We start from the raw sequence: 18,174 nt of genomic DNA, 5'->3' as shown, positions 1-18,174 counted from the left end.
TGGAAAAATAATTTCAAAACATTTACTGTATTTGTATTTGTTGATTGATTAGAAAAAAGACATGATGTAGATTTAACTTCGTAATTTTTGTTTCCTTACTGTGAATTCTTGAACATGAACAGTTCACAACAAGGCTGTTGTGACTCTGCAGCCAAACTGGTCTGAAATATACAGAGGAGAGACGATCACTCTCAGATGTGAGATCAAAGATGGAGGAGACACTGAGTGGGAGTATGAATGGAAAACAACCAGCTCAGAAAAACCTTCAAATCAAAATGAACACAGAATATGGTTTGCTACTGAATCCCACAGAGGAGACTACAGGTGTAAGGGCAGAAAGAAAAGTGAAAAGTCTTCAACAGATTGGAGTGATCCCTTCAAACTGACAGTATCAGACAGTAAGTCACATCACATTTCTTTCAAAGTGAAGATTTTACAGCTCATTAAAAGGCTGTTTTGGTTCATATATATATTTTTAAAGTAAATCTTCAATATGTACTGATTGTGCAGAATGTATTTAAGATCAAGATTAAGATTGTCTTTATTTATCCCACAACGGGGAAATTCACATGTTACAACAGCTCGAGGAGCAACAGTACAAGTAGAATCAGAAAAATATGCATTGAAATATTAAATAGAAAATAAATAGAAAAACACAAGATATTTACAAAAGCAAACAAGTGGGTGGAAAGTGACTGTTCATGTAGTGCTTGAGTTAAACAGTCTGATGGCTGATTTGATCCAATATCAATATGTTTTCAATCTTCCAACAGAACCCCGGCCTGTCCTCACTGTGTCTCCATCATGGCTGAGTGCTGGAGCCTCAGTAACTCTGAACTGCAGTGTTAAAGATCCATCTGCAGGATGGAGGTTCTACTGGTATAAGACTGTTCCTGATCCATCAAACAACTACTACAGCTATGAGATGCTACCTGGCAGCAGCAGTGGGACTGAACAAGATTCCTACATTGTTCATGGACAGACACAAACAGCAGGATATATGTGCAGAGCTGGAAGAGGAGATCCAGTGTCTTACACACATTACAGTGAATCTAAGTTTGTCTGGTCTGCAGGTCAGTTTGTTTTTAGATGTTATATCAGCTCTGTCCATCTTTTTTCTAAATGATGATAAACAAAGAGTATCTTGAAAAAAGTAAATTAATTTACTGTGGTCTGATGATCTTGACTCTCTCACTACCGTCAAGCTAAACTTCACGCTTTCCACCTCACTGGGTGGAATTGACTTGTTTCCTTCTGTCCTCACTCTTTAACATAAAACACAAAAAGAGAGATAGATATCTTGGCTAAAACTTTACTCTCATTTACAAAAAGTACTTTTAGTCTGGATACTTAAGCTCTTCTTCTGCTTACAGCAGCTGTAGTCACTTGGTTGTCTATCAAATAAAATCTACTCAAAATTGTAGCAAGAGGTCAAAGTAGAAATCATAATTTTACCAAAATACTGAACTTTGTTGCAATAAAAACAAAACAAAGTTAAGGACTATTTGAGTTGAGACATTTCATATCTAAAGATCTCTGTGCTCTGTTTGACCACTTATCACATGTTGTTTTTCAGATTTTCACTCATCAGCGTCTCTCACAGTGAGTCCTGACAGAGCTCAACACTTCACCTCTGACTCTGTCTCACTGAGCTGTGAGGGAAACTCTACTGAGTGGAGAGTGAAGAGGTTATCAACTGAGGACAGATACCTGTCAGACTGCACCACCTGGAGGACAATGACTGGATCTACATGCAACATAAAAACTTACAGGCCCAGTGATGCAGTGTACTGGTGTGAGTCTGGATCAGGAGAGTTCAGCAACGCAGTCAACATCACTATACAGGGTATGATTTTATTATATTTTCTTTTTCTTTTACTTGTTATTTCAAACATCCCATTGTGTGTTGAGGAGTACAGGACACTGACATGTTAGAGTTTTGCCCAACACTCTGCTTCATGATCTCTCTAGTAATTAATTGTTTTCACTTAATAAACATAGTTAAGTATTTAATCCCACTGTGATTTTAACCATGTATAAATATAGAATATAGATTTGTGGCTGATGTGTTCTTCAGGTTTTAGGTCCATGATCACCATTTAAAGTCCAGTGTGAAGGATTTAGTGACATTTAGCTGTGAGGTTGCAGATTCAGCCAACTGAAAGGGTTCTTGAACAGTAAGACACACGAGGTGTATGAAGATAAAATGTCAGATTTTATGATCACTGTTAAATCAATGAGAAAAGTCAAAGAAAAAAACCCAATATGTGTCTTTTCTCATCTCTCTACATCCACTCATTCTCAAGTTCCTCGACCAGCTGATCTCTGACTGAACCTCGTATTCTTTGACTGTTTAACAGATGAAGATATAATCCTGCTGAGTCCTGCCCGTCCTGTGACTGAGGGAGACTCTGTTAGTCTGAGCTGCAAATTAAGAAGCCAAACATTTGACTCCACTGTGTTTTTCTATCACAATGAGAAAGTGATTCAAAGTGACACCAGATGGGAGTTAAATATCTCTGCAGTGTCAAAGTCAGATGAAGGATTCTACAAGTGTCAATACTGGAGACAAGAGTCAGCACAGAGCTGGATGTCAGTTCAGGGTGAGTAGGATTAAAACAATTATTCCATTTTCTTTATGTGAACTGTTTTTGTGTGAGAAAGAAACTTTGTATTTTTTGTGTTTTTGTCTTTACTGTGGCTTAATGTGACACAACTCTGATATCCATTAAAGCACTTTGTAAATTGAGTTTTAGAAACATGCTATATAAGTTTATTAACAGTTGTTAATTGTTATTTATTCCAGGAGTGTTCAGGCCTGAAAGCTCTTCATTTCCTGTACCGTTGATTGTTGGGCTGGTTTGTGGAATCGTTCTTATTCTTCTTCTGCTCCTGTTGTATCGCTACAGACCTTCCAAGGGTGAGACCTTCTTCTTCTGTTATTAGATGTTTGGTGTTCACGTTGAATTGAAATACAGACATATTCTGGTCTGATGAGATAGAACAGCAGTACAACAACTTACAATACAAAACCATGTAACAACAAATCTTCATCTGTTTTACAGATACATGCTTCAATAGGTTGGTGCAAAACTGTTTTGTCACATTATGAACATAACAGCAAGATATTCAATGTTCCTGTTTATTAAATGTTTTGTGTTGTCTTTATATTTTAGGCCAACCCAGTCTGAGAGCTCCAACACAGATCAGAATGAGGCTCAGTGCAACGAATACTCCTCTCCTCAACATGGTAAACATTGAAAATAATCTTATTTACATAAGATATACAGTATATATGCCATTTCTTTAGTATCATACAATTAAAAAGATGACTGACTGTGGCTTGTTTTCTCTGCTCTGTAGGTGATGTCTGTCTGTATAAATCAGTCAAACACTCTGAAGACACTGAAAATGGTACAGTTTATACCTTTTATTAACATGCATTGCAGAAACACTCACACTCACACACTTACTTCAGATTAGTCAGGATCATTGACTGTATATAAAGATGGACGACATGACAGCTCCCCAAAAGTGAAGCCAGAACATCTTGAACTGCTGGTTAGCATTTAGCTCAAAGCATTGCTTTACCTCCAGCCTGAGAGGTGCGTTAGCATAGATTTAGATAATTTCCTTATTTTCAGTGTGTGTTGTGAAAATATCACCTTTGATGACACGTGACTATTAATGATGTGGTGACTTTGAAAATGTGCCTTTTTCATCAAGTATCTACATCACTGTGTCTGCAGCACATGTGTCATCATTGCTGTCTAGATGTGCCATATGTTCTACTCTGGATCATGTACTGTTTCTGAATCTATTGAGGTTCTGCAGTGAACGTTAGAAATGCAACCACTGCATGAATTAAGAGAACTGATTCCAAGTGATCGATATAAAATCCTGTAACTAAATATGTACATTTCAGTTGCAGGTGGATCCCAGGAAGTCACATATTCTTCAGTTGAACTTAAACACATTAGGAAGAAGGGTGAGTTCTCTAAATAAAGGCAATACATAGAAATATCTTTAGTGTAAAAGTATTGATTTATTTTTTTTCTGTATGGATTCATGTGATCGTCTTCACAGGGAAGCAACATACACCAGAGGAGACATCAATTTACTCTGATGTGAGGACAGGAGCTGCAGGTACAGTCAGTTACAACAGTCACAACAGTCATGCTCAAAGTCTGGTTTGAAATGTTGCATATCATTTTACTGGAGGTAATTATTTGTTGTTATTTGTTGTTAATCTTTGTCTCCTTGGGTAAGTATTAAAAACTACCACTACGTGTCACCAGAGTTGTAAATCTCACACATTTCTCTGGCCTTTCACACTTTTTTTCTAAGTTTGACTTTTTCATAGACAGAATGTGATTGTTAATTTATGTTTCCTGTAATTTGTTTAAAATATATAAACAACAACAAACTCAACAAAAGACACAGCAGCTGAGGTGTTGGTGTTGTGATGAGAACTAATTTGGAAATATTAAGATTTTCATTTAAACATCAGACGCTGCTGTATTGTCATGAAATAAACACAAGAAGAGCCAAAATGTATTTTATTTTTATTCTACCTGTCAATCCATCTGTTCATCCATCCAGCTGCACAGGGCCGTAGTGTATACGTCTGTGGAGCAAACAAACCCTAACATCTGCCCTCTGTTCCAGACGACAATCTGTTGTATGCCCAAGTCTTCACCCACGATAAAGACAAAGGCAAGAAGAAGAAAGGTCAGTAAAGTCTGCATCCACCTGCAGTCATCATCATCCAACATGTTGGTCTTGGTTCAGCTGTTTGTTGTTACTTATTGTTTTTATGACTCATATTTCTTTTAAGTGATGTATTGTTTATTATATGCATTGCTTAAGAACAATTTATTTCATTATATACATAACTTATTCTGTAAAAATGTAAACTACTCCAGTGGAGACGTTAACACTGACAATGTTCATGTCTTATCTCCATTTATAGGAAAATCAGCTCCTGCAGCAACTGATGAAACTGTTTATTCTGAAGTCAAAGCGGGATCATCTCTCGGTAATAATGCTGCCGTATAATGTCCATACTGTGATGACATCTTCCACAGCTGATTAAATGGATAAAAGCCAGATTAACATGTCAGAAAGCATCTTGAGTAACCCAATACCTTTGTGTTTTGTGTTTTGTGTTTTTCTTCCAGGTCTGTAAGGAGAGACGAGAGGAGGAAGAGGAAAATTGTTGATGTGGTGGAAATTCTTATTTCCGCTTGTAGAGAAGTGAACAAACAAAAGATGAATCAACAAATGATTGTCTTTTGTGTTAAAATAGTAAGATAGAAAAATAGAGAATAACAGAGTCAATCTATTTCAGCTGAAAGGTCAGCGCTCTTCACATCAGGGCGTTCTGGGTGAGTCTGACAAAGAGCTACAGAGAAAGTCCCAGTTTATAGAAGACTATGATAATAAGACACAAAGGGAGGTTCAGAGCAGAAGATGAGATGCTCTTGAAAATACCTCAGTACCTACGGTGAACTGATGAGTGTCCTGAGAACACAATGTTTATTCTGTACCAACACAGTTCCCTTAAATTAGCCGAGGTCACTGCTCACCCCATGTCAGATTGTTACTGACACAAGTTCACGTCAGGTCACATCATAACTCACACATATTCTGAGGTGTAATAATATGTAAGGTCAAAAGATAATGTCAATACATAAGGTGAGTGATGGCTCTGCAAGCTGGAAAGGTAACGATTATATGTGAGGTTAAAGGTAATGAACACAGTTTGTATTACAGTTGGCAGCATTTCATTAGACTGCTATAGAAATATGAGACATGCTCAGTATTCTGTACAGTTAATTTGTTAGCAGATTATGTAAAATAATGGCTTCACATGGATTTTATTATTGTCTCTTTTAGCACAAGACTACTGAAGCAAAATCCCTGTTTTATTTACGCACTTCATCATTACTTTTCATTTTTACAGTTATGTTGTCACCTTTTGTTTTTGTTAAGTGTTTGTAGGAAACATTGAATGTAAGTTTGATACAATATGTTTGAGCTTGTGTAGCAGGGCACCAGCTTTAGAGTCATCATGTTTGTTAAGTGTTAGATCCAGGATAGACGTCAACACTTACTTTTGATAGAAGTAATAATCTGCTATCAAACAACATCTCCTATTGCATGTACAGTATGTAAGTTTTTATGTCATTTTTAAGGTAACTGAGAGGTACTGTGTGTATTTTATCACCTCAAAGTATTTTATATTTATCGTATTTTAAAATCTTGTGAATATTTTATACATCAATAAACAGTTTATTTCCAGCAGTCAGCTGTCAGTTGTGTTTTTAATTCCTTTTTTGACTGCACAGCCAAACTGCCACAGAGCCCTGTAGCAATGATCATGTCCCTTAATGTCAGTGTGTCTTAAAGTTTTTATCTTTTTCATCCAAACATCCTGGTGGTTCAGATTTGGAAACTTCAAGACATCTATGTAACTTAAGTGAGAGGGATGGATCACAGCATATACATGTTTATTCAACATACAAGTTTTCAACACATAACATTGTTATGATGTAATGAGTTTTGTTTGTAGTTAGCACCTACATTACATCTGACAGTTTGTTACAGGCCTGAGATTCATGACAGTGTTGTTGCACTCAGAAACTGTGGGGGACGCCGAATCACACAAAATGCTAATTTTCTACATAATATTGCTTTAATTTGTATTTTCTGTCATGGTTTTGTTTGTGTTTTTGTTGTTTCCTGTTTTATTTTGAAGTTCTGCCCTCGTTGACTATAACAGTAAGTCCTGACGGTGTAGCACTGAGCTGTACAGGGAGTCTTCTTCTTCTTAAAGGATGGTAATACAGTGTACCAGTGTGAGTTTACCAGGTAGCAATGATAAGGATATGTGATTTAAGTTAATACAGAGACAGGTCAGTGAAACTTCTTGAACTTTATTTTATATTAACATGATCAGGTTGATGAGTAAGTCAGTCACTGTACTTGATAGACCTCAGTCACTGTGCAGTTGAAATAAAAGCTTTTTCCAAAGGTCACCACAGGGGTATGCCAAACCACACTAACTGATACCGACACAATGCATGTGCTCCTTTTGACCTCTGAGACGAGGGCGGCTGTAGTTAAGTCCCAGGATGCCAAGTCAAGGTTACCTGTGAGCCTCATTCTCAAAAAGTTGTAGTCCTCTCTAAGTAATAATAACTTTGTGAACTTCTCTGACTTTAAACTTTTCATGTTCTTTGACTCTTTTGCAGCTGAAAATGTCAACCTGCTTTACTCGACTCAACTTCTACCACAAGAGAAAAAAAACAACACTTCTAAGGTGTGAATGATGACACTGTCTAATTCTTGGTATGTCAGCATCACGTCATTATGTGTGAAATGGAACTGGAAACATGTTTCACACATGCTGATGAGAACTGACTTTGTGTGTTCTTCTAAGGTCACAGTTTATTTTAGTATTTTGTTCATAAATAATTACTATTAATGCCACTTTTTCATTTCACATTGTTTATGGACGAGCAAGAAACCTTTGCATGTCGTCACTTTAGGGCGGGTTTGTCACCACTTCACCCACAGGAAGTGACTGAGCTCGGTGAAAACAGTTCTCATGAAGAGAGCAGAAAGCCCTCTCTCACAGCTCCCCTCTGTTCAATTGTCTCTCATCATCACTACTGTACATTTTCTTTCTGAAATAAGGTCCCATGAAGTCGACCAGAAGGGGCCTGACTTCTTTCTGCTTTGACATCATGAGTTACTGAGCGTAGATTGATGAGGGAAAACTGAATCTAATGGATTTTAGCATGAGGCTGCAACATAAGAAAATGTGATAAAGGTGGAGGTACCTAAATACTTTCTGACTGCACTGTGTATACACACAACACACACCCTCATTGAAATACAGGTACTGTGGATGCAAGAACTGTTGGACGGCATAACATGTACAGATTAGCTAACAATAAAATGTTAGTGTGATGTAATATGATTAAATGATCTTGTGTTTCTTGGATGTGAAATAAAGATGCGGAAGAAACCTTTGCAAGAGAGATAAGCTAATAATTTATTCACAGTGGACAGGAAGCGTAAATATGTCTAAGTATGCTGCGGTCAAAGCCACTGCAGTTTGAGCTTTGTGTGAAAGGGAAGTAAAAACAGTGAGAACTGAACTCAGAAGAAGATGTTGATGAAAAACTCTGCTCTCACATTTATAAGAAATTTAACGTCTCTTTTCTCTCTGCTGCATTTTAATACAAAGTAGGAAGTTTGATCAGAAGCACAGCGACAGTGTCGGTGCTGGATGTGAAGATGGGGCACACTCTGCTCGGTGTGCTCGGGTTACTCTGTGAGTACATCTGATTTTCTATGTGATGTTCAGTATTTATATCAGTGTAGTAGTTGTGTAGGCAGGACCTTTGTTGCTGATTTGGCTTGGTTCAGATTGGAGGATTATGTCCATACCTGGACAATACATGTACAGTATATGATCTAAGGTATTATGTATATAGCTGTGGAGTTACATCTATTGCTTATTTTACTGGGCCTCTATGTATTGAAGAGTTTTTAAATGTGTTTCCCACCTCTGTAGCTCTGTAGCAGGATATCATCACAGACGTGTGATACTGTTGATTGATAAACAATAGTTGCCACTGATGAAACTCCAGCTGGATTTTGTATTTGATTCTGGTCTAATGCAGTTTTCATCTTTATTTTAGTGCTGAATACACTCCTGTACGGACATGCTGAAGGTGACTAGTTATCTTTTCTATATTTACTGATCATGTTTGTCCTATCTGTCACCTACTGTGTCTCTCTTGATCACTTGTGTTTGCAGTTGTGTTTTTCCATATATGTTTCATTTGACTCAGTGCACATTATGAAATGACTGGATTAGTGCTCAATTGTTAAGGGAAGCTACTTGGAAAGCGTAGCTCTGCATGATACCACTGACTTCACACTGGAATAAGTTGAGTGACTGTAAAGCTGCTTTAGTTTGGTTCACTGAAGCTGTGTAGAAAAAGCTGTTCAAACTGCTTTGTTAGAAAGATCAAATGAACAAAACATTATCTAAACCTAATACACAATTATAACAGAATATTACACAAAAAAGTCACAAAAATGATGAGTCTGTTACCTATTTGATCATTTTAACAGAGCAGAATTATGAAGAAGGAGATTAGTCTGATGAGGAGAAAGAACCAACAGGTGATACAGTCACTTACAACAGTCTGTCACTCACTCAGTCATTCTGGGCAGTGACATGGTGTGTTTGCTGCCTCATGCTGTGTTTCTTGGTATTACCTCTGGGAGCTGCAACAGTCACAAGTTGCCAAATGCTTCACAAACAGATGGCTGACAAATTATAAACCAAACTAAAGTGTCTTAAATAATAAAAGTAGTCGTAAGTCTTTGAAAACTACAAACCTCCAGAACAGTTTCAATGCTCTTTGGCATAATTTCTGTATGTCTTTAAACTTCATCACTCTATAGTCTCTATGTATGAGTAATAAAATCACTGTTAACTGTATCCAGCAGCTCAGTAAAGTTATTGTTACTATCACCAAGTTTAGCAGCAACAGTATTACTTATTTAAAAGCCATGTTGATATGATCATGTTTTGCACTGTGCTGTACACAGCAAAGCAACATTCTTATTACTGTTGTACCAAGTTAAATAGGTAAATAAACTTTTACTGCTTCCTCAAATTCTCCTTTATCTTGAATGTTCTTGATACAGTTTAGAAACATATTTTTTATTGATGTAATATCACTGCTAAATAACTTGTATGCTGTCAGATAAATCATATGTTCCTTTGATTGAACATATTAATAAAACATCTCTCTACCTCTGTTACATAGATGCTGATGCAGTCCTGGAAGTTCCTGCATTCACTTTGTTTGAAGGAGACTTAGTGACTCTGAGCTGTAAGCATCGTACTTCAAGACGTACGATGACAGCTACCTTTTACAAAGATGGATCAGTTATTAAAATGGACAGAACCCATTGGTCATCCAGAACAGGAGAAATGACCATTTATCATGTGTCAGTGTCAGATGTGGGCAGGTACAAGTGTGAGTTTGATGATGGGACAGAATCTGCAGAAAGAGAGCTGAGAGTGAAAGGTAAGAAGCTGTCTCACTGTGATGAAAAAACATTATTATTGTTTTCAATGCTGCACCAAGAATCCAAAGAACAGGACACAAACTCTCTAAACATCAAACATTCACTTATTAGCTTTTCTAAGCTGTCAGTTGCATTTCACTGTCTTTATCCAGTCGAGTTTTTTGTCTTCTTGCAGTAGATTCTACATGAAGTATTCATGATTCTCTTAAAATACTATCAAGTACTGAACGACAAGTTAAGCTTTCATCTGCCTTCAACTAACCGATCAATAAACAGCCTGACAGTCCTCAATGTCAAGCAGCTCTTGTCACAAGAATCCTGGTGGCTGAGAGGCTGATTGCCTGATTGAGTTATTTCAGATATTGGGTACACGTACTATCAGCCCTTTACTACTAGTGGTCCCTAGAAATGAGTTTAGTATTGAAACATATTTGTCTTGATGTGAACAACTTTCCTCTGTTTTCTTGTGTTTTCTGTACTTGCAGCTGTTTGTGGGGTCAAAACTGTTCAACAGATCAGTTCATTGAAACAATAAGTGTTTTCATTGTGTTATGTATAAATGTAAACACATTTTTGATGGCATGTCCATGACAGTAATTTCCTTGTTTTATTGTTTTTCTAAACCAAACAGCAGGTAGACGTACAGTCACACTGACAGCAGACAGGACAATCATACCACCGGGGGGCAGTGTGACACAGACATGTGCTGTGGAGGATCCTGCTGGCTTCAAATATCAGTGGATCAGACAGACGTCAGACTCTTCTGGAAAAACTCCTCTTCAGATTGAAAATGTTTCTGAATCAAACAGAGTTATCTCACAAGGAGGCACATACACCTGCAGAGGATGGAGAAGTGAACCATATGTCGTCACACCTGATAGTAATGCAGTCGTCATTGAGGAAACTGGTGAGTTTAGTATTTTCTAATGGAATAAACAACCTACAGTCTTTATGTTCTTAAACAATGTGCACAGTGTGAAGGGAAAGTGATTGTTAGTCATGTTAGCCCAGTAACTCTCACTTTTATGACAAAAAGAAAAAAGTTTAAATATCCTTCATCAGGTCAAGAATGGGCTACTGGTTTGACCTCCTTCACTTTGTTAACAGAAACAAAGATTTGAGGATTCTCCTTTATGCTGTTCAGTTTTATTTATCAATATCTGTATTAGGAGATTGTTCATAAGGAAAGGTTTACACAGTACTGCTGCTACAATACTGTAGTTGTGAACAAGAGGAAGTGTAGGTGGCTGAGAAAACACACAATCAGCATGTTGTGCTGGGAGTTAAACATTAATGTTATTAATGCCAAAATCACTACATGTTTTTATTTTAAACAGATTTTAAGCAGAACAAACTTTAAATCTTAATGTTATAAAGGTGTTGATTTGTTCATAAAGGCCTTTGAGAATCCAGCCTGCATGATGAACTAAATATTAGACACAAGACTAACAAAGAGGGATAATGAAAATGTTCTTCCATGTTGCTGTGGTCAAAACAGTCTAATATCTGTACTAAAAGCATCCTGTGGAAGGCTGCTAGTACTTTGGGAGACTGTTGTTAAACTCTGAAAGCTCTCATCCCTTCAGCAGCTGCTACTGTTAACACTGCTTGGCACTTCACTGGCCTTTGAGTAGTTTCTTGTCACAATTTGGGAAAATATTATTGTGTTCTCATAGCTGTTGAGTATTTGTATGATTTTTGAAACATGTATTCAAGTAATAGGTATCAAGATTATAGTGGAAAATGTTTATCTTTTTAATTATAATCCTGTTTACATCCCAACTGCATATTTTATCTGAACAGTTTATCTGAAGAGATAATAAATGGACGTATGAATGGACTAAAGACAACTTAAACACACCTACAACATACAATGAATACAGGATTATCAGTGCTACTGAGGCTCACAGTGGAGAATACAGGTGTAAAGGAAGAAGAGACTCATATTTCTCAACAGAGTGGAGTGATGTCATCACATTGACAGTATGGTGTAAGTTGGACCATCTTCCATACATAATGACAATAAAGCAACAAGACACACTTCTTTCTTCAACAATAATGTAGAGTAACTCTCTTCAAGGCACGCAGTAACACATTCTGTTAATAATCAGTACTGCATCTTTTGAAATATATATAAATGTACATTAATTAAAAAATATCTAGTAACCTGTAGGGTGAAATGATGGTACAGTATAACACTGTTAAAGTGGTTGAGTTAACTCAGGTTAATCACAGTCAGGTTAGTTTAGATGAATCACTTGAGTCGTCTACATCTCCTGTAAGTGATAGTGTCAGTGGTCGTCTGTGTTATGTGTTCACTCTGTGATAGACTGACAGTCTGTCCAGGATGTAACCTCGCTCTCATCAAATGTGAGCTGGGATAATCACCCTGTGACCCTGCAAAGGATAAGAGGCTACAGATCATTGATAATTAAACAGTTGTCCTTCAACAATGAAAAACCACAGTGAAAGTGTTCAACTTGGCTCTTCAACACTGAAACACAAGGTTTTACCTTCACACATGTCACATTCAGTAGTGCAGCAGCTAATTCATTAAGAAACCGAGGAAAAGAGAGAGAGGCATGACATGCAAGAGGTTTAAACTAATATGTGTCCAGTATTTATACATTAATTCAGTGATAATATTAATGCAAATGTAAGTCTTATAATTCAAGTATTTCTTGTCTGTAGGGGCTGCACTATATAAACTGAAGTAAATCACAGTGACATTAATTTCCTTGTTTATGTCTTTGTTCTAAATCAAACAGCAAACAGACCAAAGGCTGAACTGAGGGCTGATGACAGAGACATTCCTGTAGGGGGCAGTGTGACCCTGACCTGCTCTGTGAACCCATCAGCTGGTTGGAAATACTTCTGGTACAGAGGAGAGAAAACATCTGAACATCTGACCACTCAACTCTCAGCTGGACGAATCAGAGTCTCAGAGGAAGGAGTCTACTGGTGCAGAGGAGGAAGAGGAGAGCCAGTTTACTACACAGAGTACAGTGATTCAATCACTATCAACAAAAATGGTGAGTTTGATATTTGTTTTTTTTAAACAGAATTAAAAAAATAAATAATGTTGTAATCATAATTATTGTTTGATGAAGCTGAAGATATTATAATTTGATGTAGGTCCAACTCTTTGTCATTTTTGTTTCCTTACTGTGAATTCTTGAACATGAACAGTTCACAACAAGGCTGTTGTGACTCTGCAGCCAAACTGGTCTGAAATATACAGAGGAGAGAGGATCACTCTCAGATGTGAGATCAAAGATGGAGGAGACACTGAGTGGGAGTATGAATGGAAAACACCCAACTCAGAAAAACCTACAAATCAAAATGAACACAGAATATGGTTTGCTACTGAATCCCACAGAGGAGACTACAGGTGTAAGGGCAGAAAGAAAAGTGAAAAGTCTTCAACAGATTGGAGTGATCCCTTCAAACTGACAGTATCAGACAGTAAGTCACATCACATTTCTTTCAAAGTGAAGATTATACAGCTCATTAAAAGGCTGTTTTGGTTCATATATATTTTTAAAGTAAATCTTCAGTGTGTACTGATTGTGCAGAATGTATTTGATCCACTATCAATACATGTTTTCATTTAAAAAAATCATTTTCCAACAGAACCCCGGCCTGTCCTCACTGTGTCTCCATCATGGCTGAGTGCTGGAGCCTCAGTAACTCTGAGCTGCAGTGTTAAAGATCAATCTGCAGGATGGAGGTTCTACTGGTATAAGACTGTTCCTGATATATCAAACTACTTCTACAGCTATGAGCTGCTACCTGGCAGCAGCAGTGGGACTGAACAGGATTCCTACATTGTTCATGGACAGACACACACAGCGGGATATATGTGCAGAGCTGGAAGAGGAGATCCAGTGTTGTACACTGATTACAGTGAATCTAAGTTCGTCTTGTCTGGAGGTCAGTTTGTTTTTATCTCTTAAGAAACAGATGTTATATCAGCTCTGTCCATCTTTTTTTCTAAAAGATGATAAACCTAAAGTATCTTGAAAAAAAGTTAATTAATTTACTGTGGTCTTATGATCTTGTCTCTCTCGCTAACGTCAAGCTAAACTTAGATTCTTAGATTCTAAACTTATGATATCTTGGCTAACACTTTACTCTCATTTGCAAAAAGTACTTTTAGTCTGGATACTTAAGCTCTTCTTCTGCTTACAGCAGCTGCAGTCACTTGGTTGTCTATCATTTAAAATGTACTCAAAATTGTAGCAAGAGGTCAAAGTAGAAATCATAATTTTACCAAAATACTAAAATTTGTTGCAATAAAAGCAAAACAAAGCTAAATACTATTTGAATTGAGACATTTTATATCTTAAGATCTCTGTGCTCTGTTTGACCTCTTATCACATGTTGTTTTTCAGATTTTCACTCATCAGCGTCTCTCACAGTGAGTCCTGACAGAGCTCAACACTTCACCTCTGACTCTGTCTCACTGAGCTGTGAGGGAAACTCTACTGAGTGGAGACTGAAGAGGTTATCAGCTGAGGACAGATACCTGTCAGACTGCACCACCTGGAGGACAATGACTGGATCTACATGCAACATGGACACCTACTTGCCCAGTGATGCAGTGTACTGGTGTGAGTCTGGATCAGGAGAGTTCAGCAACGCAGTCAACATCACTATACAGGGTATGATTTTATTATATTTGTTTTTCTTTTACTTGTTATTTCAAACATCCCATTGTGTGTTGATGAGTACAGGACACTGACATGTTAGAGTTTTGCCCAACACTCTGCTTCATGATCTCTCTAGTAATTAATCGTTTTCACTTAATAAACATAGTTAAGTATTTAATCACACTGTGATTTTAACCATGTATAAATATAGAATATAGATTTGTGGCTGATCTGTTCTTCAGGTTTTAGGTCCATGATCACCATTTAAAGTCCAGTGTGAAGGATTTAGTGACATTTAGCTGTTTGGTTGCAGATTCAGCCAACTGAAAGGGTTCTTGAACAGTAAGACACACAAGGTGTATGAAGATACAACGTCAGATTTTATGATCACTGTTAAATCAATGAATAAAATCAAAGAAAAAAACCCAGTATGTATCTTTTCTCATCTCTCTACATCCACTCATTCTCAAGTTCCTCGACCATCTGATCTCTGACTGAAACCTCATATTCTTTGACTGTTTAACAGATGGAGATATGATCCTGCTGAGTCCTGCCCGTCCTGTGACTGAGGGAGACTCTGTTAGTCTGAGCTGCAAAGTAAGAAACCAAACATTTAACTCCACTGTGTTTTTCTATCACAATGAGAAACTGATTCAACGTGACACCAGATGGGAGTTAAATATCTCTGCAGTGTCAAAGTCAGATGAAGGATTCTACAAGTGTCAACACTCAGGACAAGAGTCAGCACAGAGCTGGATGTCAGTTCAGGGTGAGTAGGATTAAAACAATTGCTGCATTTTCTTTTATATGTGAACTGTTTCTGTGTGAGAAAGAAGTTTAGCTGAATACTGAACTAAATTCAAAGTAGTTTTAGTTTCAGACACATTCATCTGATGGTTTCCGTTGACTCTGATTAAAGCACTTTGTAAATTCAGTTTTAGAAACATGTTCATTAATAGTTCATATTTACTATTTATTACAGCAGTATCCAGGCCTGAAAGCTCTTCATTTCCTGTACTGTTGGTTGTTGGGCTGGTTTGTGGACTCGTTCTTGTTATTCCTCTGCTGGTGTTGTTTTGCTACAGAGCGTCCAATGGTGAGACCTTCTTCTTCTATTATTAGATGTTGTTTAATTATTCAAATACACACACATACTCTGATCTCATGAGATAGAATAGCAGTATAACAACCATCTAACAACAAATGTCTTTTTCACAGATTCATGCTTTGTCAGGTAGGTGCAACACTCTCTCATCTCATTTTGAACATAACATCAACACATGTTTATGTTCCTATTTAAATGTATTGTATCTGATACGTGTTGTAGACCGGTCCAGCCTGAGAGCGCCAACGCAGATCGTGTGGACTACGAGAATGATAATTACTCTGCTCTTCTCCATGGTAAGCAGTTAAACTTATCTTTATTTTTTTACATATTATATTTTAAGTAATCTAAAAAAATCTTAGTTTGTTTAATAAGTATTGGAAACTAACCTTGGCTTGATATTTATTTCTCTGTAGGTGATGTTTGTCTCTATGAAACAGTCAGAGGCCGTCAAGAAGCTGAACATGGTACAGTTTATACCTTTTTATTTAACATGGAGCTGTTAGAAATATGAGACAATTTAATTTAACTGTAAATGACTTATTGACAATCCTTGAGCATATTTATTTGCCTGAATGACATATTTTAGACTGAGTTACACATCTAAAAACTAATGTCTTTTCCACAGATTCATGCTTTGTCAGGTAGGTGCAACACTCTCTCATCTCATTTTGAACATAACATCAACACATGTTTATGTTCCTATTTAAACGTATTGTATCTGATACGTGTTGTAGACCAGTCCAGCTGGAGAGCGCCAACGCAGATCGTGGGGACTACGAGAATGATCATTACTCCTCTCTTCTCCATGGTAAGCACTTAAACTAATATTATAAGTCTAAACTTACATATTTATACAGTGGGGTCCAAAAGTCTGAGACCATTGAAAATCTCTAATATTGTCACATAAACCTGGAAATAATCAGAAAATGCAAAGAAAGTGTGAGTCTTAGCATCAAATCATTTCCAGACTCAAGGTTTCTAAAGGAGCAGTGCATGTAACATTATAAACTATAAAACACTTCACAGAAACTGGATCAGTTGTATCCAAAGACGGACCCAAAGTGGCCACACCATCAGAAGATCAATAAATCAAGTTTGTTCCCTGAAAGATAGAAAAGCAACTTCATCACAGATACAGAATTTGATAAATACACACACAAGAATCCAATCAGGTGAAGTCTGTCAAAGGAAAGCTGTCTTGTAGTTTTCTCGAGGACGATTAGCCGTTCCTAAACCACTTCTTAGTTGGTGAAGCAAGACAAAAGACTGGAGGTGGGTTAAGAAATACCAGAATTCTTCAAAGAATCAACTTTTAACTCAAATTGTTCAGCTGATATTATCATCTGCAATAAAAAATATTATTACATTCGAAACAAATGCAAAATAGAGTTGTTGCGTGGTCTCAGTCTTTTTGACTCTATCAACACATTTTAAATGATCAAAACAATCTGAGGTCTCACATGATTCATTTGTTGTTTACAGTTAAAGTGATTAAATTAACCTTGACTTGATTTTCATTTCTCTGTAGGTGATGTTTGTCTCTATGACACAATCAGAGGCTGTCAAGAAGCTGAACATGGTACAGTTTATACCTTCTTATTTAACATGGAGCTGTTAGAAAAACTGAAATAGGACAATTAACTGTAAATGACTCATTTACAATTCTTTAAGTAAAAAAATATTTACATGTCAAATTAATCCAATGATCTAACATATTATTTTATTGATTGTAAAGAATCCTGACATAAACCTCAATCTTTTTGTTGACTTTGCTTTTTCTTTCAGGTCAGTAAAGAAATCTGTATCAACTGAACCAATGGAGCGGACGACAACATGAAAAACTACATCTGTGTACTTTCACAGCTGTCATGTGATCACTGTGTGCAGCTGTGCTGTCCAAATAACAAACAGTATTTGGTAAAGTGAATCTAACAGCAGGTCATTTAAAATGAATGTATCATATGGTTTTAATCTTCTGTTGTATTTGGTATAAAGAGTTTAGATTATCACATATAATAATTGAAATGTTTTGTTGTTTACGTCCGGTATGTTCTGACACCTTTGTTGTTGTTGTTTGTTGTTGCAAAGAACAAATATTATGTGTCGACACTCGGTACGAGGTGATTGTGCAACTTTAAAGTCAGCATCTTTTGTAGTTTTTGATTAAAAAGAGTTAAACATTTATATCATTTAATGTCTTTTATGTGAAAGAAAAATCCTGTTACACAAACAAGCTTCTGTCATTTTAAAAATGGTTTGATATTCTCTGTATTTTATGTTTTGTTTTATATA

The 18,174-nt window shown here is 36.8% G+C and overlaps 1 protein-coding gene and 1 long non-coding RNA gene across 2 annotated transcripts; both read left to right on the top strand.

Annotated features, from left to right (window-relative positions):
- The first annotated feature begins 993 nt into the window (after nucleotides 1-993).
- LOC141003297 (Fc receptor-like protein 5) lies at nucleotides 994-17,675 on the top strand. The gene is made up of 14 exons (XM_073474623.1): nucleotides 994-1,073; nucleotides 1,577-1,846; nucleotides 12,891-13,154; nucleotides 13,312-13,587; nucleotides 13,756-14,055; nucleotides 14,517-14,786; nucleotides 15,301-15,543; nucleotides 15,993-16,008; nucleotides 16,102-16,175; nucleotides 16,296-16,346; nucleotides 16,508-16,523; nucleotides 16,617-16,690; nucleotides 17,411-17,461; nucleotides 17,668-17,675. Exons 1-14 carry the CDS (start codon nucleotides 1,001-1,003, stop codon nucleotides 17,673-17,675), a joined length of 1,986 nt encoding a protein of 661 aa, XP_073330724.1. The 5' UTR covers nucleotides 994-1,000.
- On the top strand, nucleotides 3,387-6,266 carry LOC141003169 (uncharacterized). The gene is made up of 6 exons (XR_012179677.1): nucleotides 3,387-3,414; nucleotides 3,926-3,988; nucleotides 4,087-4,146; nucleotides 4,669-4,731; nucleotides 4,973-5,038; nucleotides 5,181-6,266. It is a non-coding gene; the product is annotated as an uncharacterized lncRNA (long non-coding RNA).
- Nucleotides 17,676-18,174: the final 499 nt, after the last annotated feature.

Source organism: Pagrus major, chromosome 10, assembly GCF_040436345.1.
Source record: "Pagrus major chromosome 10, Pma_NU_1.0".
NCBI classification, from domain to species: Eukaryota; Metazoa; Chordata; class Actinopteri; order Spariformes; family Sparidae; genus Pagrus; species Pagrus major.
The sequence above is the reverse complement of the archived record's forward strand: the minus strand, read 5'-3'. Positions and strand labels throughout refer to the sequence as shown.

Coding starts and splice junctions, on each gene's coding strand:
- LOC141003297 (XM_073474623.1), top strand. CDS start 1,001: ATGTGCAGAGCTGGAAGAGGAGATCCAGTGTCTTACACACATTACAGT. Junction 14,056..14,516: donor TAAGTTCGTCTTGTCTGGAG/GTCAGTTTGTTT, acceptor GTTGTTTTTCAG/ATTTTCACTCATCAGCGTCT. Junction 14,787..15,300: donor AGTCAACATCACTATACAGG/GTATGATTTTAT, acceptor ACTGTTTAACAG/ATGGAGATATGATCCTGCTG.